This window comes from Rattus norvegicus, chromosome 11 (assembly GCF_036323735.1).
Source record: "Rattus norvegicus strain BN/NHsdMcwi chromosome 11, GRCr8, whole genome shotgun sequence".
NCBI lineage: Eukaryota > Metazoa > Chordata > Mammalia > Rodentia > Muridae > Rattus > Rattus norvegicus.
Window position 1 is genome coordinate 69,651,070 of NC_086029.1, and position 23,948 is coordinate 69,675,017.

The window sequence follows — 23,948 nt, forward strand, 5'->3', positions numbered from 1 at the left end:
CTCTCTTCTTCCTAGGGTGATCACTGAATAGGATGGATACCCTTGCTTTTCTTACTCCACTTCCAACCCGAGTTCTGTTGTCCTTCTGTGTGGTTGGAGGAAGAACCTTCCTGAGGCCTTGCATATGGCTGAGTATTACCCTGCTCCTAGGAGAATTTCCTTTGATAAGAGCACCCTGTTCTCAGGGCCCCTTGTTTTCATCAGGAGCTTACAGGTAGACATTGTGTTGGACTTGCTGTGAGCCTATGTGTGACAGTGGAGTTTATGCTAACACACTGATTCCTTTGCCCTGAGAGATAGGACTTCAAGCTTTTAAGGTCTGCTTTAAGCATATGTCCTGGGAAGGGTTTGATTTCACCTTTAAAAAAAACCCCAGCTATCTATCTAGGTTATAAAATATCAGCTTTCCTTTGTTGATTTGTTCTCTTTAAGCATCAGGAGATTTAGAAGAACATATACCTGTTTCCTCTCCAGGGACTACAGTGCTTGAATTGACTCTGTGATGTGTTGTTGAGAACAGTTCTAGCCACCCTCAGTATTTAGAAACACATAGACAGAAAGACTAGGTATTTTCCTTTTGTGACGATGCCTTTCCCTGGGATTGTGTGCATTCTCTAGGCGAGCCCAGAAGCAAGAGCCTTTCTGGAGCTGGGAGTAGATACTGGAGGGCAGCTCTGGTTATGTTTTCCCCTCTGTAAAGACTACCTCAGAATTTCTGGTGCCACATGACCTGCTGTTGGGTGGGAATATCTCTCCCATTCTCTCTGAACAAGTAGAGGCACTCTATGGAGAAATTATGATCATTAATGTCATTATCATCATCAAGAGTGCAGAAAGGGCATATGCAGAAGGGGGAGGAGGTTATTAGCTTACGTTATAGTAGATAGATGGTGGTGAGACCTGGGTGGAGACTGAACATTAGAAACTAATGGGAATTTGTCCAGGGATTTCTCCCTCTATCTCCACATGCACATATACCACACACACACACACACACACACACACACACAGAGAGAGAGAGAGAGAGAGAGAGAACATAGCTTTTGTGAGGTTCTGTAAATCATATACGATGTACTGCTGTTTGCATACCGTTCCTTGACCTTCCAATGCACGCATGAACGTCAGCCATGGCATCCCTTACATAACTGTATACAGCCCACAAAGGAAGAGCCAAGGCCACACATCCTATGTGTCTAGAGCTGTGGAAAACACAACATGCCTTTGGTCTGAAATGACATTAGTTGAAAGGCCCACCAGGTGACAGTGCCGGTGCCTGAAATCAAATCTCCAGCGACTGACTTCAGCAGAAAGGTCATGACCCCTGCTCTCTGAATGTACTGAGAGAATGCTGTTTGCACATTATCTCATTAATTGTTTTTAGGAGCCCATCAAAGTACTCAGTCTCGTTTTCACAGAGGGTAATCCAAGGCTCAAAGAGATTAAATAACCTCGGGTTATCTTATAGGGCACTCCAAGGGTAAGAACAGTAATACCCATACCTGATCCTCCAGTGGAACATTCTTTAGTGCTTGACCCTAAGTCCCCAAATTGTCACGAGTAGAGGGACTTGTGTCTGCAATACAAATTTAAGATGAGCCCTAAAGTCTAAGGCCATAAGCTACCATGAAGGGTTTGGGTAAGGCCTCTACTTGGCCTCTATGTGGGGACAGCCTGAGTGCCTTCCCTGAGTGCGGAAGATCAAAGTGACCATGGTTATGAAGCACTAGGCACTGGGCTGAGCACATCCTGGGAGCTCAGTTCATTTAGTTGACTCTCCCAGGTCTCTGTTCTCATCTTTCTTCCCCACCCCATGCTCTTTCCTTCAACTCCTCAGGCCTGGACCTGTCTTCCTCTTTCTGACTCAACAGCTCCCTCCTACCCCTTCCCTGCCAGTCTCTTTCAGCCTGAAGTGAGGGCTCACTTACAGAAGCATAGGCAGGTACCACCCTGGATCAAGTCTGCCCCGTACTGCAGCAAGCCTGAAGAGATGTAAAGAGCTGACGCTCACCGAAGGGTCCAAGCCCGGGAGGATCTGCTTGGGTGCTGCCTAGTCCTTAGGAGCATATGGCTTCCACAGCACTTGGCTGTAGCCACACTGGTTGGCACCTTTTGATGATTCTTTTTAAGATTCCTCAGTCCCCAAATAATCCCTTTCAATGTTCCTCTTCCACCTCAAACTTCTACCTGGACCAAACCATTCCATTTGGCAAACGTTGAGTATGGCCACGGGAAGGACCAAGGGATGCTAGGATGCATTTGCACACCCTGGCCTCAGAGATTGTGTCCTCTCCATCAGGAGCTGTATTGTAGCCACACTCGTCCAGACTCACAGATCTCCTTGGAGTGTATCCGGCGTGCAAAGTGTGCCAGAAGGTAGAATGAAGGACAGTTGTAGAAGGGTTTATGAAGGAAGAGGCGCTCGAAGGTGAGGTATTCCTCTGGGATGAAGTGAAAGGAAGACGCGTGTTCGAGTAGAAGGATCAGAGGGTGAAATACAATTTGCTGAGATTAGAGTGAGTGGGAGGAAGTCACGGGAAAGGTTGACTGCAGGCCAAGGGCAAAGACCCTGGGAGGCTGTGTGCAGCCTTTGAACCTCAGCTAATCGCTCTCAATTGGGGAGCTATCAAAGTGGCTACGCTCGTCCATTTCCTTTTTCCTTTCTTTCTTTTTGAAACTGAACTCAAAGGGTTAAAAAACATCCCTAATTCTTCCTATTCAAGTCACCTGATCTACACGCCACCCTCCCCCATCTCATCCAGTTGCTCACTTTCCTTTCATAAAGTGGGATCTGCATTATTTTCTCCTCTTAGAGACAATTATCTTCATGTGGCTACTTGACCTTCACAATTATTAGATTAATTGCTGAATCCACACCAAAATCGTCTGAGTTATTACGCCTCAACTCCTTACAAAGAAGCTTCAGAAGAACAAAACGTACCGAGGGTTCAAGCCTTGACGCTGAGGTTTACCTTGTGTGTGTGATCATGGACAAGGTATTTAATCAGCACCAATAAATCCCAAACAGGCTGGTCACACACCCACCTCACAAGACACTGAGGAGTGTCCAAGGCATCTAGTTATGGCGCTGGAAGACGCTCGTGTATCGGACAGTAGCTATGATGTTACTGTAACCTTTGGTTTTGTTTTTGGAGGTAGGGTCTCACTATCCAGATCTGGCATCCTGGAACTCACTGTGTAGACCAGGGTGGCCTCAAACTCACAGAGATCTGCCTGCCTCTGCCTCCCAAGAGAAAACATCAAAGGAATGCACCACCATCCAAGGCTGGTACTAAAATCTTTACCTGTCTGGTTGAGCTTGATAGTCTAGAAGGCAAGGGGAAGACAGTGCAAAGAGTTGTGGTAGCATGTGCTTGTAATCTCAGCACCCAAGAGGCTGAGGCAGGAGGACCACTTAGTTGGAACCGGCCTTGGCTGCAGAATGAAATGCTGACTAAAAAAAGAAAAAGATGCTGAGAAGAAAGAACCTGGGACCATTCCAGTGTAGTGGCCACTTGTCAATAGAGACAAGCACCAGGCAGTGGAATGATAATATTTTGGATTATTTTGTTAAGCAACATTGTAAAAATTATTTCCACCTGCATTTTTAATATCAGAAAAAAATAAAAATAAAAGCACCGCCCGTGGTAGTTAATCATAACTTCCAACTTGACTGTGTTGAGAACGAAGATTAGTAGAGCACATTTTCCTCTCTTTCCTTTTGTCACCCCCCCCCAACCCCCTTATCTTTAGGAGCGCTGGCTATCGTAGTGGATTCACCTGTGCCAAGGCCTGCCCACTCGCTCAGGGAGAAGACCTGTTGGGCCTTGACTGTTCAGGGCTATTACCACCTCCTGGCCAGAGGAGGAAGTGAGCCAACCAGGACCAGCTGGTGGGACTTCTCTCTCAGCCAGGAATTCATACTTAAGGGGCCTCTGACCCTTCCATACCTCCTGAGCCTTTCAAGGGAACTAGGAAGGACCTGGAACTGGTCAAGGACCTGGCACCCTCCCTGGAGAAGTGGTGCCATTGCTTTTAGTGAGTGAAGTTGACCCTGCAATGGCCAAGAGTTAGGGGAAGGGAATGATGGGATTACATAGGCAGGGTGTCAGAATAAATCCTAAATCCTACCCACTCACCCGCCCAACCCATCCTTCCTGTGTGCAGTCTCAGGCTTAGGTAATATGTGCTCCCCTGACGTGTGCTCCCCTGACCTGTGCTCCCCTGACGTGTCCATCCCGTGCCTCTTCTCTGGCCTCCCCTGCACCATCCTCTTCCTCACTCCTAACCTTAGGACCGTCTTTTCCAGCAGCCCAGTACTCCCCAGATTAGAGCTCTCTGGGGACCAGGCCTTCTTTTTTTTTTTTTAAAGAAAGAAAGGAAGAAAAAGGGAAAAAAACCAGAAAGAGAGAGAGAAACAGAAGAATGAAACCAGCAAAGGGGCTTCGGTGCCTTGGGCTACCTCACTGCATCACAATGAATATGGACTCTATTAAGCTCCGTTCTGCCTGTTAGTGTCTCCCGGGGCAACACAGCCCCCATATGGCAAGCATGCAGCAGATTAGGGTAGGCCCCCAGGCCGCATGGAAGGCCAGGGGCTTGACTGGCAGTTGAACCCCCTCCTTTCCCCCCTGCTTCTCCTCACACTTGACACTGCCTGTGTTTATCTAAAGCAAGGAGTGTTGGGGGGGAGTTGGAAGGTTTTTGTCCCGGTTCTGAGGGAAGGGGAGGAGGCTGGAGCCGTGTGGGGAGAGAGGTAGGAGGGTGGAGGTGGGGCTGTAAGGAGTGGGGCGAGAGGGAAGGCTTCATAAATATTCAGAAGGAGCGCTGAATGGAGAGAGAGAAATAAAGCAGATGGAATTCCTGTTAAAGAACGGCACAATCACCCTGTTTTGAGCCCTCCAAAAACAAAAAGAGAAAAAGAAAAAGTAAAAGAAAAGAGAAGCGAACAGCCTCCTAGGAGGATAGGAGTTCTTATCCAATTAGCAGGGTTGTCAAATGGAATTTCTGTGGAGTAAGGGAGAGGGAACTGAGAGGGGAGTGTGGAGAGAAAAGGTGATTTTCCTTTACTCGTTCTCGGTCTAGAGAGAAAGCAGCAACTGTCTGTCTGTCTGTCTGTCTGTCTACACACATAGACAGAGAGACGTGGAAACAGACAGAGACAGAGACAAAGAGTGTGTCCTTAGCACACACAAGCAGCACGGTCATTTTCAGCCACAGAGAAATGAGGCTCCCTGGCAACTTCTTCCTCCCTTGCCTGAGGTAGGAATTATGTTAGATGCGTTTACTAAGAGCTCAGTGGCAGAGGGTCTTTCTGTCTCTGTCTGTCTCTGTGTCTCTGTCTCTGTCTCTGTCTCTGTCTCTGTCTCTCTCTCTCTCTCTCTCTCTCTCTCTCTACCTCCCAGGTGCCTTTGCCTTGAAGGTAAGGCTTTCCCACCTGCCTGAGAGGGAAAGCCCCCCTGTTACAAGTTTCTTGTAACAGATTCAGGACATGGAGGGCAGGCATACTGCTCTGCCCCAAACGTGACAGGTTATGAAATTCCCTGTCTTTGTGGTAATTTCACACTCTACCCCTGGTCTTCACAGCATGACTCTGTCTTAGCATCCCATCTGTCACGTTTTATTCTTGGTCTCCAAAGTGGGATGCGAGCTCCTGAAGGTGATTCCGAACAATTCTACTGTGGCCCCGGAGAAAGTGGCAATTCCCTCAGCTTGTATTCCTGTCTAAAACAGAAGGAGGAGGGCGAGAGGGGTCTGCTAATCTTTGATCGAGATGCCCCCAGTGTCACAAGTCCTCGAACTATCCAAGATATCCCTTGGGTAAAGAGGAGGTGTGTGTGTGTGTGTGTGTGTGTGTGTGTGTGTGTGTGTGTGTGTGTGTGTATCTGTGTCAGGGAGACCTAAACCACTCATTCATTCTCTCCTCAGCCTTCTTGTTCTCCCGTAAGTGGATTTTCAGATTATATTATTTAGTTTTAATTAAATTAACTCTCACAAAAGAGCAAGTGGCTTAAAGAGACGGCTGCAAAGGAGCTGTGTTGAAGAGAGCTGATAATCTACGTGCATGCCAACAGGGCAAGTGGTGGAGCTGACCCTTCTATGACCACGGGAGGAGGGGAAAGCTTTGGTAATGGAATCGCATCTGATGAGAAGTCAACAAAATAATTAGTGTCCATGCAGACTGTTTGAAAGAGATTACAGCGGTGTTCCTGCCCCCAAACCGGCCTGTGTCTTAAGGTATTAGCTAATGATTATAGAACGGCCAGGATTTAGGGGTCATTCAAATAAGATTAGACTTTTACCGACTTAACTTGGTCTTAGTTCCTCCCTCTGTGTGTTTAACTGGTGAGAGAGGCTTGTACTAGGGATCGTTGCTCATAGTATCGTAAGGGAATACACTGGGAAATGGTGGGAGACCACACACTGTTTCAGAAAAGTCTTTCCAGTGCCTGAGTGCTTGGTATGGCAGCCTGCACATTGAGCCCCTTTCCCACCTCTCAGCTTCACCTTTTGATATAGATGTCCTCCTCTCCCTTCCATGGACACCCCTCAGAGGCTCAGTCCAGTACCACCACATCCAGAAAGCTTTTCCTGAAAATGCCCTCATCTGTGACCTCTCATCACGACTGACTCCATTACAAGCCAAACTTTTAGAATAAGGGTTAAGGCTGGCCCATAAGACTATTTCCAGAACTTGAGTGGTTTGGAGAAAGGACGGTTTATTTCTTCTAATATCACAAGCTAAGATGCTTTCTCCCACCTTGTAGCTGTGCTCTCGGAAACGTGTGACTTATGGTCACCACACCTGGAGAGACAGGCCTGGCTCTCTAGCTCATGACTAGCTTAGCCAAGAAGTAGAATATGACATCTTCACATCTTATTGGCCATTGCTAGTCACATGACCTTCAACCAGCTTTAGAGGAGTTTGGGAAATGGAGAAGAGCTCAAGTATATTTGCTGGGTTAATTTTCTATCACACATTTCGCTATAGGTTTCTAAGAAATAAAACCATGCATTACTATTAACAGTGTCTCTATACTGTCTCTATGTGGTAGATTACAGCAGTATTTCCCCCCAGTATAAATCATAATACATGTAGAGCTTTTAATAAATCCACATATATAACCTGGATAAAGACTAAAGGAAGAAATCTATTTTGAAGCAGCATGGTGCATTGTGTGAGAGCATCAGATGGTTATAATTGTCCCCTATTTGACAACAGAATGGAGCTGGACAGGGCAGTGCATGCCTGTAACCCTAGCACTAGGGGAGCTGAGGTTGAAGATCCCAAGTTTGAGGCTAGCCAGGTCTACACAGCAAGACTTTCTCCCCCCAACATCCCCCCCACACACACATGTGCACACATACAAAGTGGAGGAAGAGGAGGAACCAGAGTGAGAACTTTGTTAGTGAACTGCTTACAAGAGATAGGAGGACCTGGGTTTGAACACCAGAACCCATATTTTTAAAAAGTTGAGAATAATACTGCACACATGTAGTGTCAACACTGAGAGTGGGGGACAGTCACATCTCAGAGCTGCTAGTTAGCCAGCTTATAAGGGAGTTTCAGCCTGGAAAGAGACTCTGCCTCAAAAAAAAGGGGGGGGTGGCATTTGAAGAACAACATCCAAGGCTGTTCTCTGGCCTCTACATACATATGAACACACGTGCACTTGCAACCACATGCACAGATGTACTCCATTAACATACAAAAGTGAATTGGAAATGAAAGGAAGATGGGAGAGAGAGAGAGTGGGGGGAGGAGAGAGAAAGAGAGAGAGAGAATGAAAAGGAGGACCAGAGAGGTCTAGGTAGATGTTGCAGATATTAATCTAGAGCTCTGCTGGCCAGTGGAGTAGTCCCCAGCCCTAGGTGGTCACTTGAAGCAAACCTGAAGTCTAGCTTTGTTGTTAGCATATGGCCCAGTTGTTGCCTATTGTTTAGGACAGTGCACTCTAGAGCATTCCTGTCACCCCACAGTCTGTATCATAAAGGGTTTAAGAGGTGAGCTTTAGAAGATTAGAATCCATTTGTATGTTTATGATAAGAATGATGAGAATTACCATAGAGAAAGTTACAGTGGGGCTAGAGAGATGGCTCCATCCACAACATTCTTGTCACAGAAGCACAAAGACTTGCGTCCCGATCTCGAGAATCCATGTACAAAAGCTGGGCTGGGGGAGGGCATATGCTCTTGTAACCCTAGCACTGGGGGAATAGGTGGAACCCTGAAACTCACTGACCCGTCAGCCTAGTGGATTCGAAGAGCTTCTTGGCACAGACAGACCCTGTTTCAAGAACATAAAAGATGGAGAGTGATCAAGTAAAGTCACCCGATGCCATCCTCTGGCCTCTACCTGCATACATGGGCACACACTTCTAAGATGTGCATACATCAAATATACAGACCATACACACAGACACACACGAACACACACACAGAGACAAACACACACACACAGACACACACGAACACACACACAGAGACACACACACAGACACACAGACAAACCCACAGAGACATACACACATACACACACACAGAGACAAACACACACACAGAGAGACACACACAGACACACACGAACACACAGAGACACACACACACACAGACACACACACAGAGACACACAGACACACAGACAAACCCACAGACACACACACACACACACACACACACACACGTTGCAGCGACAGATGCCGATACAGGCAATATTATCTTTATGCTTAAGGAACTAAGTTCAGAAACCATTCTGAAAGCCTGTAGAGTGGGACCCAATAATGACACTAGCCCCGAATTTCGATTCAGAGACCCGCCTCGTCACCCTAGTCTCCTGGCTTAATTAATTGGGAGAGCCGGTTGCCTGGAAACACACTAGATGTTGTTCTAAATCAGATTGCGTTTTTCTTGAGGTCCTTCCAATTTTAAAATGTTTCCTTTTAATTAGGTCTGTGGGTAAAGCACAACGTTTTAAGTAAAAATAAACATTCTTTTTTTTTTTAACCATATATTTTCAAGGGAGTACACTCGGTGTTTTGGTAGTCTTTTAGAAATTCCTTTTCCTAAATCCCTCTAAACTCTTATGTTCATCCCTCTGAGAAATAAATGCTTGTGATTTCCTAATGCCTCCTTCAGTGTGATCTTTTGTATAAAAGTCCTGCTCTTTTAAGACCCGGGCCACTGACACTTGCAGCCACCTACTTCTTGCCTCCAGCCAGGGACAAGAGACTTAACTCTGCCTTCACAGAGCTCTGGGAAAGGGGATCTTACTCCGCGAAGCTGGAAGCCTGTCAAAACATGCACCCGGGCAGATATACTGAATTGTCTAGCCTTTCTCAGCCAGCGGAACAAAAGGCTCTGTCTGTCAGATCTCACTCTAGCCAGTCAACTGTTCCTGAGGAGCCCCCTTGATTATCCTTTCCTGCCGCTGGCTGGCGCAGGCCTGGTGCTTCTGAGCTGGTAAGGCAGGATGAGAGGCGATCCTTGCTGGGGCTCACTCTCTTCCTTGTGCTCAGCCAGCCTTGTTGGGAGGAGTGAACAGGCTGCCTCTTATTCTCAGTTGTTTGTGATTTTCTTGAACCATTAAAAATAAATAAATATCCAAAGGCCACAATTCCTCTCAACTCTAGAAAGGTACATATATTTTGCTGCTGATTTTAGACTGTCTCAGAAACGACTGCTGGGAGGCCAAGTATTTCAGAAGGGAATGTCTACCTCAGGAGTGAAGTGTCTCAGACAAACTTTCTGTGCAAATTACCCTTAAAAATGGAGAGCCACTGGGGCTGGAGAGATGGCTCAGTGGTTAAGAGCACTGACTGCTCTTCCAGAGGACCTCAGTTCAAATCCCAGCAACCACATGGTGGCTCACAACCATCTGTAATGGATTCGGATGCCCTCTTCTGGTGTGTCTGAAGAGAATGACAGTGTACTTGTATAAATAAAATAAATCTTTTTTAAAAAAAGAAATGGAGAGCCACTAGTCCTCGCGGACTAGAATTCATGGCAAGCAGTCATTTTCTCATCTACTTTAGGTATTTTGAGAAAATGCAGAAGAATATAAGATGGATCCAGACATCTTTTTAATGTCACCAAGAAAAATAGCGTGCTTTACTGGTTGGTGTCTTCCTCCAACTGGGAAAACACCCGGCTTATTTCAGGGGAGGCAACGTCACATTGCAATGGGTGTCTCCGTCTGAGGCTTCCCATATACATAGCTGTGCATAGATTATACATACGTACATACATCTTATGAAATTGTAAGACTGCAGGTCTTTTAACACCTAAGAACCATAAATAACTCCATTCTAGCTAGATTCTAGGGGTGTGTGTGTGTGTGTGTGTGTGTGTGTGTGTGTGTGTAATCAGAAGTCCATATGGGGGAATGGCATCCTAATTCACATACTTAATGCCCCATCTCTTCCCTCAGATTTAAATACATTCAGATTTTGTGGGGCCCGAGCATCATAATTTTAAAAAGGTTCTTAGGAGACATCTATTCCATATATATGAATATATATATATATTCATGTGTATGATAGGCAGATAGATAGATGATAATCTGTGATAGACAGGTGACAGATGATAGATTTGTAACAGATAACAGATAAATAAATGGATGTAGAAAGACATGTATGTGTTCGTATGTGTTTTAAGTAAGATTCTGAAATTCACACCTTGAGAACTGTTATGTGATCAAGTACAGCAGGTACCTTGGTCTAGGAAGTGTCTGAAGTGCCCATGATATAAAACACACTAGGTCCTGGGCTCAGTCACCAGCACGTCTCAAAGCAAATAGTCAAAAATAAAGTAAGTATTTGGGGACTATAGTTCTGTGGTAGAGAACGTCCCTGTCACGTGCCAGACCCTGGGGGTTCAATCCCTAACACTTCAAAAAAATAAAATAAGAAACCAAAGTAAAATGAACGTAGGCCAGTGATGACTCACACCTAGAAAACTCTGTAGCGTGTTGAGCTGCTGCTGTGAGTTCTAGACCAGCCCGAGCTACACAGAGAGCTCCGGGCCAACCTGAGCTACTGTGTAAGACGCTGTCTTGAATGATTAACTAGGAACTCAGGTTCCCTAGCCAGTCAGGAAAAAAGTTCAGGGCCACACAGGTATTGTTGTTGTTGATTTTTTTCCTAGTCACAATTCTATGTTTACAGAATGAGACCCCAGGATCTCTCCTTGGGGTCAGCTCCTTCCTGCTTCCTCTCCCCTCTTTCACTCCCTTACCACATCAGGTCTTTTTGCCTGGTTGCCCAAGAAGTAATAGCAGGATGGTGGCTGGCAGTGGCAGTGAGAACTGTTTCCATTCTGAGCTGTGTAAATTACCAAGGCTGTAGGAGTAATGGGAATTGTTTGACTTGCCCCCTTAAAGCAGTAGGGGGCTTGGGCTGGGTTTCCTCAGTAAAACCTTTGTCCATTTTACAACCCAAACACCTCTGTAGGCTCTAGAAGCAGCCCCTGGCCTGCCTTGTCTGCCTGCTCCACTCGGTTACTTACTGCTCCCTTCTTATTCCCTCTCTCCTTCTCGCCCTCTCCCCATCTGTCTTTCCTGGGCTGGGAAGAAAGTTGGTGCCAGCCTCCTTAAGGGGATGGAGAAACTGGGGCATGTCATGAACGAGTTAGTTCCCTTAAAAAAGAAACCCTATACTGGGAACTCTTGCAGGGCACTATTTTAATTCATCGTCTCACTGGGAAAAAGTCGATTAAGAATTTAAAAAATGGGGCTCAACGTGGTTAAGAGCACTGACTGCTCTCCCAGAGGTCCTGAGTTCAATTCCCAGCAACCACATGGTGGCTCACAACCACCTGTAATGAGATCTGATGCCCTCTTCTGGTGTGTCTGAAGACAGAGACAGTGTACTCACATATATAAATAAATAAAATCTTAAAAAAAAAAACCAACCCAAAAATCTGTTAAAAAAAATAAAATAAAATAAATCAATGGGTACAGGGTCCTGATAGGAAAGGTAGGGAAGACTGCCTCAGTAGCAGAAAGTTCAGGGCTCTGGATGCAGCCCACACGGCTTCCATCCCAGGCATACAGGTTGACAGCCATACGCTGTTAAGTTTCTGGATCACGGTCTCCTCAGCTGTAGAGATCATGGCTCCCTACCTCACAGGGCTGGTGTGCTGATGGGAGCATTCATCTTATGTGAGCTGCAGTTGTCTCTGGAGCAGGAGCAGGGGTAGGGTGGGAGGTGGGGCAGGGCGGGGCAGGGCGGGGGCAAGGGCAGGGGCAGGGGCAGGGGCAGGGCAGGGGCTCTCTCACCCCCCTGCTGTCTCCAACAGTACTTATCCTAGCTTCACCTCATGAGTAACAGCCCTTGGGCTTATTAAGTTATTATAACAGGAGCAGAAGTTCCCATAGTATGTCAAAATTCTCAACTCAGCCTTTTAAACAAAGATATCTTGTGTAAGAACATTAAACACAAACCATGCTTAAGGCCTAAGCTTATACGACTTTCGAGTTTAACCTTATCCCTCACAGCTGGAAACCTTAACATTTTGAGAATCTCAAGAATAAGATTATGAATCCTGTTTTCAGTCAAACCATTTCCTTCTGAGAAGATGGCTCTGTGGATAAAGTGGAGTTCAGGCACCATTGACCACATAATAAAGGCACATGGGTGTCATAGCCTGCCTATAACCCCAATTCTCAGGACAGAGAGATGGGATCCCCAGGGCAACTGGCTAACTAGGTTCAGTAGATTTAGCAAATTGGTGAGCTCTGGATTCAGCGAGAGATCTTGATGTTTAACACACACACACACACACACACACACATACACACACACAAATACGCACAAATACACAGAGAGACAGGCAGAAACAGAGAGACAGAGATGCACTCACATATGTACATGTACACCCCGCAATACACTCAAGAAAAAATTATAGATATCTTAACTCTCTTGTGACCAACCTACGATCATTAGGGTTCCTTCTATCTTTGTGACCCATAGTTTTATCAGCCTCAGGAACTACCCTATGATCTCATCGATACATGCTGTTAATCTCAGCACTTGAGGGGCAAGAGGCATGTGGATCTCTGTGAGTTTTAGGCTAGCCCAGTCTCAAGTCCCAGGACATCTGGTTACTTAATCAGAAATCTTGTCTTAAAACAAAACAAAATAAAACACAGGGGGGAGAGGGGAAGGAAGGAAGGAAGTCTTTGAAACAGTGTAGCGTCAGAAGCCACAAAAATTGTATAAATGGCTGTTGGCATTATGTTTGAACACCCTTCTCTCTTGAGCGGTTCATACTCATGTGTTAAGTGAGTAATGTTTCTCTAATTACTTCTATCATTATTATTATGCTAATATTATTACTATTATTCTGGCATTGCTGTTCTAGCAAGCAGTAATATTCTCATGCTCACGCTTAAATCTGTGTTAACCCTTTCTTATAAGCCACAAGGAATGGCACTGAGAGGGGCGCGTCTAGTCAGGGAAATACTTGCTGCTACACAAGCATGAAGACCTGAGTTTGGGTTCCCAGAAGCCACACAGATGTGTGCCCAGCACAGCAGTGTATGCCTTTTGCCACCCAGTGCTGGGGAGGCAGAGACAGGAAGATCCTCAGGGCCTTACCCTATTGGTGAGCTTCAGAGATTTTTTTTTTTTTTTTTTGGATTGTGTTTCTCTGTGTAGCCTGGCTATCCTTGGTCCTTGAACTCTCTCTGTAGATTCACCTGCTTCTGCCTTCCTAGTGCTGGGATTAAAGGTGTGTGCTACCACTGCCTGGCTGAGATCTAGGTTACATGAGAGACCTTGTGTGAAAGAAAATAAGGTAGAAGGAAATCGAGGACATTTGATGTTGACCTCTAGCCTCTACGTGCATGTGTGCAAGTACCCCAAAGTGGCTATACTACTACTACTACTACTACCTACTACTACTACTACTACTACTACTAATAATAATAATAATAATAAGTAAACAAAAGTTCCAACTCTACTTCACATAAAAGTATTGCCGCGTGCCCATGATGGCATGGTGTTTAACCACTGTGTGGTCATTGGAACATTGCCTGGAATTCATTTTGATGTCTTTGTTTGATAAAGTCCATCTTCCTTATTTGGTAATGCTACAGATACATCAGCCGAAGGCAGAGAGTGATGCCTTGGTTTGGGCAGTAGCAGAAGAGTGTGTTGGGATGTGTAGATGGCTTTGTGATTTTGAAGAATCGTTTAAAGAACCATAGCTATAGGGATAACTGTGGAATAGGGGAACGGCAGCTTTTGGTCAGGTCTTAAAGGGTGGCTGATAGTGTATTAGGCAGCTGGAAAGGCACTGCGGTGAGAATTGTGCAGGGACTGTGGACCTGGACAAAGATGCAGCCCTGTGAATCATGGAGGGGGAAACCCCAGAATTCCAGCTCCAGCAGCAGAGAGAAGTGGAAGGCAACGCTGAAATCGAGCTCTACACAGTCCTGGCTGACATGGCATCTTTCTCTGTTTCTGCTTGGGCTAATAGATGCTGCTGACAAGCTTAGGAAGGCAAGTCTACTTTGAGAATAAAAATTTCTGAGGACATAGGTGAGGTCTGGGGAGTATGGGAGAACTAAGGTTTTCAGGAAACATTTCGGTGCTAGGATTCATTAATGAGGAACGTTCCCCCAAAGAGGAACTCGGTTTACATCTAACAGCGTTGTCCAACAATGTTCTACAGGACAACATGGGATGCTACATAGCCATGGATACGTAACTTCTGACAGCGAATGGAAGGATGGTTTTGTCTGTCCCCCTGTGTTTGCACTCACTGCCCCTGTGTGGCCTTTCCATAGTTCTCAACCCCTCCATACCTTGGGCTCCCCTGTCCTCACTGTCAGTCCCTAGACAGGGCTCTACCATTGTTTCAATGATGAGGTTACCTCCTCGTGCAGGAGGAATCCTGCTAAGACGTATCCTTCAGATGAGGATACGTCCTGAAGAGCCCCAGGTCTTCCAGCAGCACAGCCATATTGAGTGCTTCCTCCAAGTGTGATGGACAAGGAGGTTGAGGGATGGGTCACGTGCCAGTTATTCTCACCGTGGCCATTCTCCCAATTTCTCTCACGACAGGATTGCAGGGGAAGGCAGTATCTCCACGAGGGTCACGCGTGGCTTATGGGACTTCGGCTTGGATCCCTCTGTGACACACCATACTTCGTGGGAAGATGGTAACGTGCCGAGGAGAGCAGCCTATGCTCACACTGCTTTGGTTCCTCTTAGCCATAGCAGGCTGCCTGGCTGATTTGAGTGAGTGTTTTCCTTCCGTTCTCAGCCTGCCCCACCACCCTGCAGAAGAGCAACTTTATCCTAATGTCAGCTGAAAGCCTGAAGCAGCTTAGAGTACTTTAGGAGTACAACATCACTACCTACCTTCGGGCTGTACCACACTCAAGTACCCCAGATAAAAAGTGATCAGGAGGTTGGGGATTTAGCTCAGTGGTAGAGCGCTTGCCTAGGAAGTGCAAGGCCCTGGGTTCGGTCCCCAGCTCCAAAAAAAGAACCAAAAAAGAAAAAAAAAGTGATCAGGACAATACCGTATTGGCTATGGTTTTATATTTTATATTTTTGTATTTTAGTAATATCAAATGTACGCTGGTAAAAGAGGAGGCGCATTAAAAACACCTGATTGTAGTTTGCATTGATTGTGTGAGCAAAGGGTAGCCATCGGTGTACTCTGTGAGCATTACAAGAATGCTGAGTCAGGCATTACCAGCCTCAGTTTACAGAAAGGCCAGAATTACACAGTTAAGAGGCAGCCACGCTGGATTCAGTCCAGGTCTGTCCAACTCCAGAGCCCGAACTCTTGCTTTTATACTGCATTACCACATACGTAGCACAGGAACTTTCTGGAAACAGGTGGAGTGGCGAATGGGCATGGGTAGTTAGGTTGCTAGGGAGGATTGGCTTGCCTGGGTGCTGAATTCTAGATGGCTACCTGGGTGCCATCTAGAGTTTCTCAAAAGGTGGTGGCAGTAGTGGTGGCAGTTTCTTGGGGTAGGGAGGCTCAGTTCATTGCTGCATTGATGTTCTTTTTCCAGATGAGGTTCCTCAGGTCACGGTCCAGCCCATGTCCACTGTCCAGAAGCTCGGAGGAACTGTGATCCTGGGCTGTGTGGTGGAGCCACCATGGGTGAACGTGACTTGGCGCTTCAACGGGAAGGAGCTAAATGGCTCGGATGATGCTCTAGGTGTCCTCATCACCCGTGGGACCCTGGTCATTGCTGCCCTCAACAACCACACTGTGGGACGATACCAGTGTGTGGCTCGGATGCCTGCGGGAGCTGTGGCCAGTGTGCCAGCCACGGTGACACTAGCCAGTGAGTGTACTTCTTTGCCACTCTGTGGGGTATGGTCTCACCTTCTCCCACTCTCTCTCTTTGCCCCTGTCCCTATCCCATGCTGTTAGTCATAACATTAAAGGGGCCCCCAGCTGCTGACATTTGTCAGGGTAACATGGTGGCCGCTCAACACTCTTGGGGGGCTGTGGTGTCTTGGAGAAGCTCTCTTCTGAGTAGGGTGATATGTGGAACAGGAAGTGAACCGTTCTGGGGGCCCAAAATTGACACCACCTTCCCACTTGGTCACTTGTTTTAGTAAGATATGACACCTGCTTCCTGGCCACTCCTTACCTCTTTCCTCATTGTCAGAGTAGTTTCAGTCAGGGTTTTAAAAGCAGGGCTAAGGAGAGAGCCTGTGCACTCCAAACTTGGCCTCAGTATATTCCTAGTGCCTGGAATATAAGTTATTTACGTTTTCATTATAATTTGTATGTGCATGCAGGTGTGAGAGAGAAAGTAACTGCAGGTAGGTGGAACTTGTGGAAGTGAGTTCTCTTCCACCTTGTGGGTCCGAGGGGCAACTGAACACAAGCTATCAGGCTCGGGGCTAAATGAACTTACCCACTGAGCCACCTCACCAGACCCTAAATATAAATTTCTGAACAAATGCCAAATTCTAACAAATGGATAAGGAGAAGAGTAGGAAGAGAGGACGCTCACTCAAAACCCACACTCTGCCTTCTTCCTCGTTCTCTAGTTTCTTCTTTTTAAGGGCTCTCTTTTCTTATATTGCTGCTCTCAGTGTAAGAGAGTTGATTGACGTCATTGTAGGCATTCGGCTTGTGATGTTGAATTGATGTTTTCTCATCTCTATTTTCTGTGATTATTACATTAAAAGAACATACATCCCCAGGCCAATATATGGAAGCCAAGAGCTAAATGGCCCACAGCCCCCCTCCCACCCACTCTCCATACACAAGGAGATAATTCTGGTTGACTCAGGTTCCTTGTACTTCTTGCCACAAGGTCTTAAGTGGGACATAATTTGTATAAACAATTTAAGTATGTATTATGAGGATCCAATTTAAAAAAGTGAGGGTCAAGTGTCTTGATAGTTGTAGCTGGATGAGAAGCCGCACCTGGGACAGGTAATGCGAGTTGTCACTCTGCATTCCTTACTCAAGTTGTTATGTTAGGCCATATGGTACAGGACATCGATTGACACTTGATGTATGTACAATGGCCCATGCATCAGGTGCTTATTATCTGATTTCCAGTCCTTCGTTCACGAGTCCTTCATGACAGTTACTGTTCACATGCTTTCCTGAACCCAGCAGAGCAGCCTTGGTACTCATTCTTGTCTGCTTATAGCCAGGAAACAAAGAATTCCTTCCATCTGGGCCTTTTCCACATGAAACGCAGGATGCAGGGAAATTTGTCAAGACTTTATATGTTCGGATATGAGCTTTGAGATTCCTAGGGCTTATTTTCTCATAACTTAATAGTGTCCACTTATCGTTGATAAGCTTGCTTTGGGCTTCCGTGTCTTGATCACCATTGGGCTTATGGGTGATGTGGTTCTAGGAACCCTCCTACACCATAGAGCCAAGGGAGAAAACGTGTGCAATCTGGGTCTATTGAAGTCAACTGAGATCACTGAGGTGCGTGAGTTGTGGGCCCCAGAAGGAGGGTGTCAAGGAATCAGGGAGCAGGAGAGCAAGGGCGAAAGGCTTCACCCTGTCTCTGGTTCCAGATGGGAGAGTGAATCAGGGCCGCTGCTGGTGTTCCTGGTTTCTTAGGAAATATCAAGTTCTACCGCCTCCTGAGGTTCCAGCTTGACCTTGAGATATATTTCTCCCCATCCCACACAGAGCTACTCTCTTTCTTGGCAGAAAGAATGCTGTTGACTCTGAGCATCAGGTCTCTAGGAGCAGGCTAAGTGCTGGACAGAGTCTAGCTAGGTGCTCTCCTCTGGCTTGCTTGGACGGGGAGGAGGAGATGTTGGAGGCTAAGAGGAAGACAATAGAGATAGGTAGGAGTCATCGCATCGTATCGAGAGTGGCCAAGATCAGAGGCACGCTTCTTGGCAGGAGGCGTTCCCTACTTCCTGTTACCAATTTTAAAATTACAATTGTACATAGGAAGTTTGGAATATGTAAAAAGCAATGCAACCCCTAAGTCTGCCATTTCACACAACCTTGGTTGTCACGTTGGCTTATATTCTTCCAGTTCTTATCCATACACGTGTATTTATGTTGTTGAATGTAAATCACCACCTGTCAATAAAAAAGCCTGTGGCCAATGAGCTGAGGCAGAAATAGGAGGTGGGACACTGTCAGAAGAAGAGAGGATTCTGGGAAATAGTGAGAGAATTAAAGGAGCCTCAGGGAGAGATTGGAGATGATGAACTGAGGAGACAGATGGAACCCAGCCGGTAGATGGGAGGCACAAAGGAGATGTGAAGGGAGAAGCCAGCCAGGACTGAAGGAGAGAGAGGTAACTAACCAAACTGTAGACACGGAATAATTTCAGTGGGTTAAATAACTTGTAAGTCAGTCAGGGAAGGAGCCAAACCTTATGGCCGAAGTGGTTAATAATAATTAGCCTCAGAGTCATTGCTATTGGGAACTAAGGGACCAGGAGGAGAAATGGGATTTAAAAAAATTGTATTAACAGTTGTTCTAATATGAGTAAGTAATACAGTTCCTATTCTTATCTTTCCCGTTTGGCCCTGTAGGACACACATTTTCCTTGGGCCATGTGATAGATAGTTCACCTCTCTGCTTCAGTGAGTATAAAATGCCTAAGAGTAAAGCATGAAGGGTCTGGATCCTAAGTGGGTGACCAATGAGCTTCTGCATATGTGTTTAACATATAATATCATGTAACCATGACTCTCACGCACCCCATTGTGTCCTTAGCTACTCACTTATCCTCTCCCCTACAGTAGCATTCTTCCATAATGGACTGAAGTATTTCCTGTCACTGGCCAATTCATTCTTTCCCAGTTGTTTATTATTCCAAGTAAGATGTGCCTTTCAACGTGTGTGCCTTCAAGGAGCCTCTAGAAGAGAGATTCTGTCTGCAAATGATCAGCGTGTGTCTGCAGACTCTGAGGATGCTCTCTAATTGTCTATCCAGCCTGAACCTTTCAGTGTTTGGAGAAAGGGGAGTTGGAGACGAGGTGGTTTAGTTTGGACCTGTCTGATTCAAAATATATCTGTGTGTGAGAAAATTCAATTTACCGTATTTATTTTAAAAAAAAAATTCCTGGCTCCTGCTTTCTCTGGTGCTTGAAAGGCTGTGTGGTTGGCAGAGAGGGCCTGTGCTGAAGTGGAGCTGGTCTCAGTTGAAAGCCAAGAGCTTGTCATTCAGACGTGAATCCGAAGTGAAATGTTTGAGTCTGACTAGAAAGAAGGAGAACTTGGGGAAATGGGGTGAGCAGGTGGGGGTGGGTGTCCTTCTGAGGAGGGAGTGGGAGAGGGGTGGAGCTGCAGCCTCCCAGGATTGAGGGAGGGAGCATTGGGCTGCTAGGAAGACTGGTGGGGGCCAGAAAACGGGGTGCTATCTTTGGTTTAATGCCACTGGAAAGTCTGGCCCAGACTCAGCAGTTAGATTAAGTTTCTTAGAGCACATTCCTGAGCAGAATGGATCTGTGTTTTGTTGATTGGCTGGTGTACAAGGAGACCGGTCTCTATAGATGAGATTGCCATTGACACCCTCTGCGTTTAGAGGCAGGCAGGGCAGGAGAGTGCGTTTAAGACCTCCTTGGGGGCCTTCCTTCACACATTCATCTTCACACAAAGCAATGCTGTGTAGCCTGTCTGGCAACGTGCCTCATCTTGGCTTCTGTCTAGGGACCACGGAGAGCCTTATAGGGGAGAGTCAAGGATCTGAATCAAGGATTCAAGGATAGAGAGGCCCCTCAAGAACTCTTCTGGACTAGGCCTCTGCTTATCCTGTGTTGATGCTAGGAAGTAGACTTCATCCTGACCAGATAGCATCAGCTTCTAGATTTTGGTAAAAATAGAGTTAGAAGTCAAGAATTCTTCAAAGAGATTCACCCATGTTCTCCCCACCTGCCCATGCTTTGTGAGCAGGAACCATTTTACTGTGCCCTGTGGAGAATTTTCTTTCTTGTTTGACTCAACAGTTCTCAGCCTGTGGGTCACAACCCCTTGTGGGTCAAGTAACCCTTTCACAGAGGTCATCTTAAAGCCATCAGGAAACACAGATATTTTCATTATGATTTATAACAGTAGAAAATTACAGTTATGAAGTAGCAACACAAAATCATTTTTATAGTTGGGGGTTACCACAACAGGAAGAACTACATTAAAGGGTCAGGGCATTAGGAGAGAACCAGTGGTTTAATCTAACCTTGCTTTTTGGTAATGTTCTACCACCACTAAAGCATTACTTCAGATCTCCTGGTTAGTCTGACACTTGATATTTAAAATGCCTTTGACCCCAAGCTCCTTTCTCCCTTCCTTCTTTCCTTTCTAAAAACATTTTATTACATGACTACAGTTCCATATGGCTCAACCAATAACTCTCATTCTGCTCCAAAATCAACAGCAGATAGCTGGGGGACTCCAGACTTCTTACTGGCCCCCGGTTTCACCTGTGAGATTCTCAGCACTGCACTTTGGGTACTCACAATGGCTCGAAAGGAAGGTCCAAGAATCTAGTAGTAGTTTAGTCCAGGAGGCTTAGCTGGTCTTTAGGTATGAGCCCAAATCCTCAAGAAGTAAGATCTAATGCCTGTGAGGAAGAATGAAAGCTAGCAGGCAAAGAAAGGCACAGCAAGCATCCTCCTTCCGAGTCCTTTATGTAGATTGCCAGCAGAAGGTGTGGTCCAGATTAAAGGTGGATCTTCCCACTTCAAAGATCCGGATTAGAAGTAGGCCTTCCCACTTCAAATGATTTAATTAAGACAAAGAAAGAAAGAAAGAATCCCTCACAGGTGTACCTAGCCATTTGGGTTTTAGTTAATTCCAGAAGTAGTCAAGTTGACAACCAAGACTATTCATCACACCTTCCCAGAGGGTAAAGGTACCAGCTTCATGCGGCCTCCTTCGCTTGGTCCCTGTAGGTTGTCAGGGGATGCTTTGGACACATTGAACAATTTCATTAAGGCCTTTTGTGTTACGAAGTTTAACTTGTTGATATTTTATTTGCCTATTGCGTCTTGATTTTTACTTTAAATTCAATTTAATACTTATACTATATTTACTAGTCTCTTTAATCCCCCCCCACCCTTCTTTTAGAACAGAGAGGTAGAGAGGCTAAAAGAAAGATAGTACGCAGGCTAACAAACGATGCCAAGAACTTTATCTCCAGCCGTCACTGTGATGCTCTTCCTAAAATATGTTCTACTGCCTCGATTCATTATCTAGCCCCCTTTAATTTAGCTTCTTCCTCAGACACTCACTGCCTAACAAATTCTATCCTTAGAGACAGCATTCGGTAGGGCAAAAATGAGAATCAGCGAGGCCACCTTGGGAAGCTTCAAACCACGACTTCCCCAGTGCTGGCTTCTCTGTGTGGACATTTTGAACGCTGGCGTCTTAACGTGTTTATAATTTCTGGTACTTCACAGAAAGAAGCTGGTCTCAGTTATTGAGGACCTCTCTGTCTAATGGGGAAAATGGCCTTCCATTTGGCCCTCTAAGTTGTCCGACAGAGAGCTGTGCCCAGGTTTTAATGGGGGCTGAACGACTAGCAATTCTTCATTTCGATTTGGGAGGTGGGATTACTGAAAAAAAAAAAAGACTCAGGAATTGAATCTTAAAGAATGTGTGTGGGGGCTGGAGAAATGGCTCAGCGGTTAAGAGCACTGACTGCTCTTCCAGAGGTCCTGAGTTCAAGTCCCAGCAACCACATGGTGGCTCACAACCATCTGTAATGGGATCTGATGCCCTCTTCTGCTGTGTCTGAAGACAGCAATGGTGTACTCATAAAAAAAAAAAAGAATAAATAAATTTAAAAAAAGACTTTAAAAAAAAAAAAAAAGAATGTGTGTGGCTCTGCTTTTACCTTTCGTGTCCTAAACCTTTACATGCCACGCTCAAGCCTTTAGCAATTGAGTCCGGCTGCCCACATGGTGGACAGACCTAGCGACCATGTCTGGAAGGACCAAAGACTCAAATCTTCCATAGTGAATACTACCACTTTTTTTTTGTTTGTGTATGTGTGTTTGGCCTGCATGTACATCTGCATACCATGTGTATGCCTGGTGCCCACGGAGACCAGAAGAATTACAGATGATTGTATGGATGCTGGGAACCAAACCTGGGCCCTCTGGAAGAGCAGGCACTGCTCTTAACCACTAAGCCAGCTCTCTGCCTCCCCTCCTCTGTCCCGCTGCTGCCACACCACCACTACCCCAGTAGTCATTCAGCTTCTGTTATTTTCGACCATTCTCCATGGTGTCTTTAATTTTTTAACCTTTGAGGAATGTACGTGCTGTGGTTCAGAAGAGAGTTCTAAGGTTAGGGTCCCCCCCCCCCCCCTTATAGTAGCTTCCCCAAACACACACCGGTGTGGCACAGTCTGGGTGTGACTCCCCGAGAAAACAAGGAGCCGGTTGCTCCAAACTGAAAACAAAATGTGGTGTCGCTGGGCTGACTCTCGGACTCCTGTATAAGCCCTTGTTTTGGGATGAAGGGAGTCAGAGGAAAGAAGAGTTGGGGGAGAAAAGAAAACACAGGTGGGTTTCTCAGCTGCCCCAAGAAGGGAAGGCAGTCGGCTGAAACCAGAGCCAGGACAGCTCCACAGGAGCCAAGACTTGGAAAGGGAGGATAGGCTTAGTTTGAAATTTACCGCTTTTAGTGGTAAATGATGTGTTTGAGTTGGCCAGGTGAGCAAAAACTTCATCCAAAGATCCTCAGACCCAGGAGGCCCTAAGCAGCTGACTCTGTTAATAAAAAAATAATAAAAATGCCTGCAGCTCTAGGCAGGAGTCACAACTAATTTCGTCTCTTTTTAGGTAAATAAGGCATGAAATGATAAGAATTCTCCCTGATATTCTGGTAGACTCTTCAAACAGCATTGGCTCAGCACTGCTCTTTGTGGCCTGGTTGAAGCACCCTCACAGAGCTGTGCAACTAACTCTGCACAGAGCATCTTCCTTAGGGGCGGATATCTGCCTGGGACAGCCAGGGTTTAATTTCACAGTCGGCATTGTCTACCAAACTGACCTCAAGTCTGTGATACTTTTACCAAGAATACATTTAAAGATTCATGGCTCCCTTCCCCCAATTCTTTGTCTACTCAGCAACCTATTTACGTGCTCACATAAAAGCCCAGGTCTAAGCTAAGAGAAAAAGAGAGGGCTGTAAGACGCCCATGGTGCTGCGGATGGGCAGAGCATTGAGTCATGTGTCTCCAACCCACCAGACCACAGGGTGGACGGCTGCAGCATGGCACCTACAGGATGAAAAGGGACAGTTGAGTGAGTTGACAAGTTCCTTCGCCATCCATCTTGGTCTATGTGAGAAAGTTTAGTGATTTCTACTTGGGCCTTACTTTTAGACTTCCATCCATTTTGGAATGTGGTGAGCAGTTTGGGAACTAGAGAACATATCTGCAAGAGTGACAAAAATGTAAGCAAAACAAAACAAACAAACCAACAAAAAGCCCAGTATTATTTTTTTCTATAAAGAAAATAGTGGC

At 45.9% G+C, this 23,948-nt stretch overlaps 1 protein-coding gene across 4 annotated transcripts in view; it reads left to right on the plus strand.

Moving 5' to 3' along the window:
• The window catches only part of Boc (BOC cell adhesion associated, oncogene regulated), a 75,307-nt gene that overhangs the window by 22,367 nt on the left and 28,992 nt on the right, over positions 1-23,948 (plus strand). For all 4 annotated transcript variants that reach the window (NM_001108317.2, XM_017598158.3, XM_017598159.3 and 1 more), the window contains exons 2-3: positions 15,064-15,240; positions 16,032-16,310. In NM_001108317.2, coding sequence (NP_001101787.2) covers positions 15,159-15,240; positions 16,032-16,310 — 361 coding nt within the window. In that variant the 5' untranslated portion in view covers positions 15,064-15,158. The remainder of the gene's footprint in view (positions 1-15,063; positions 15,241-16,031; positions 16,311-23,948) is intronic.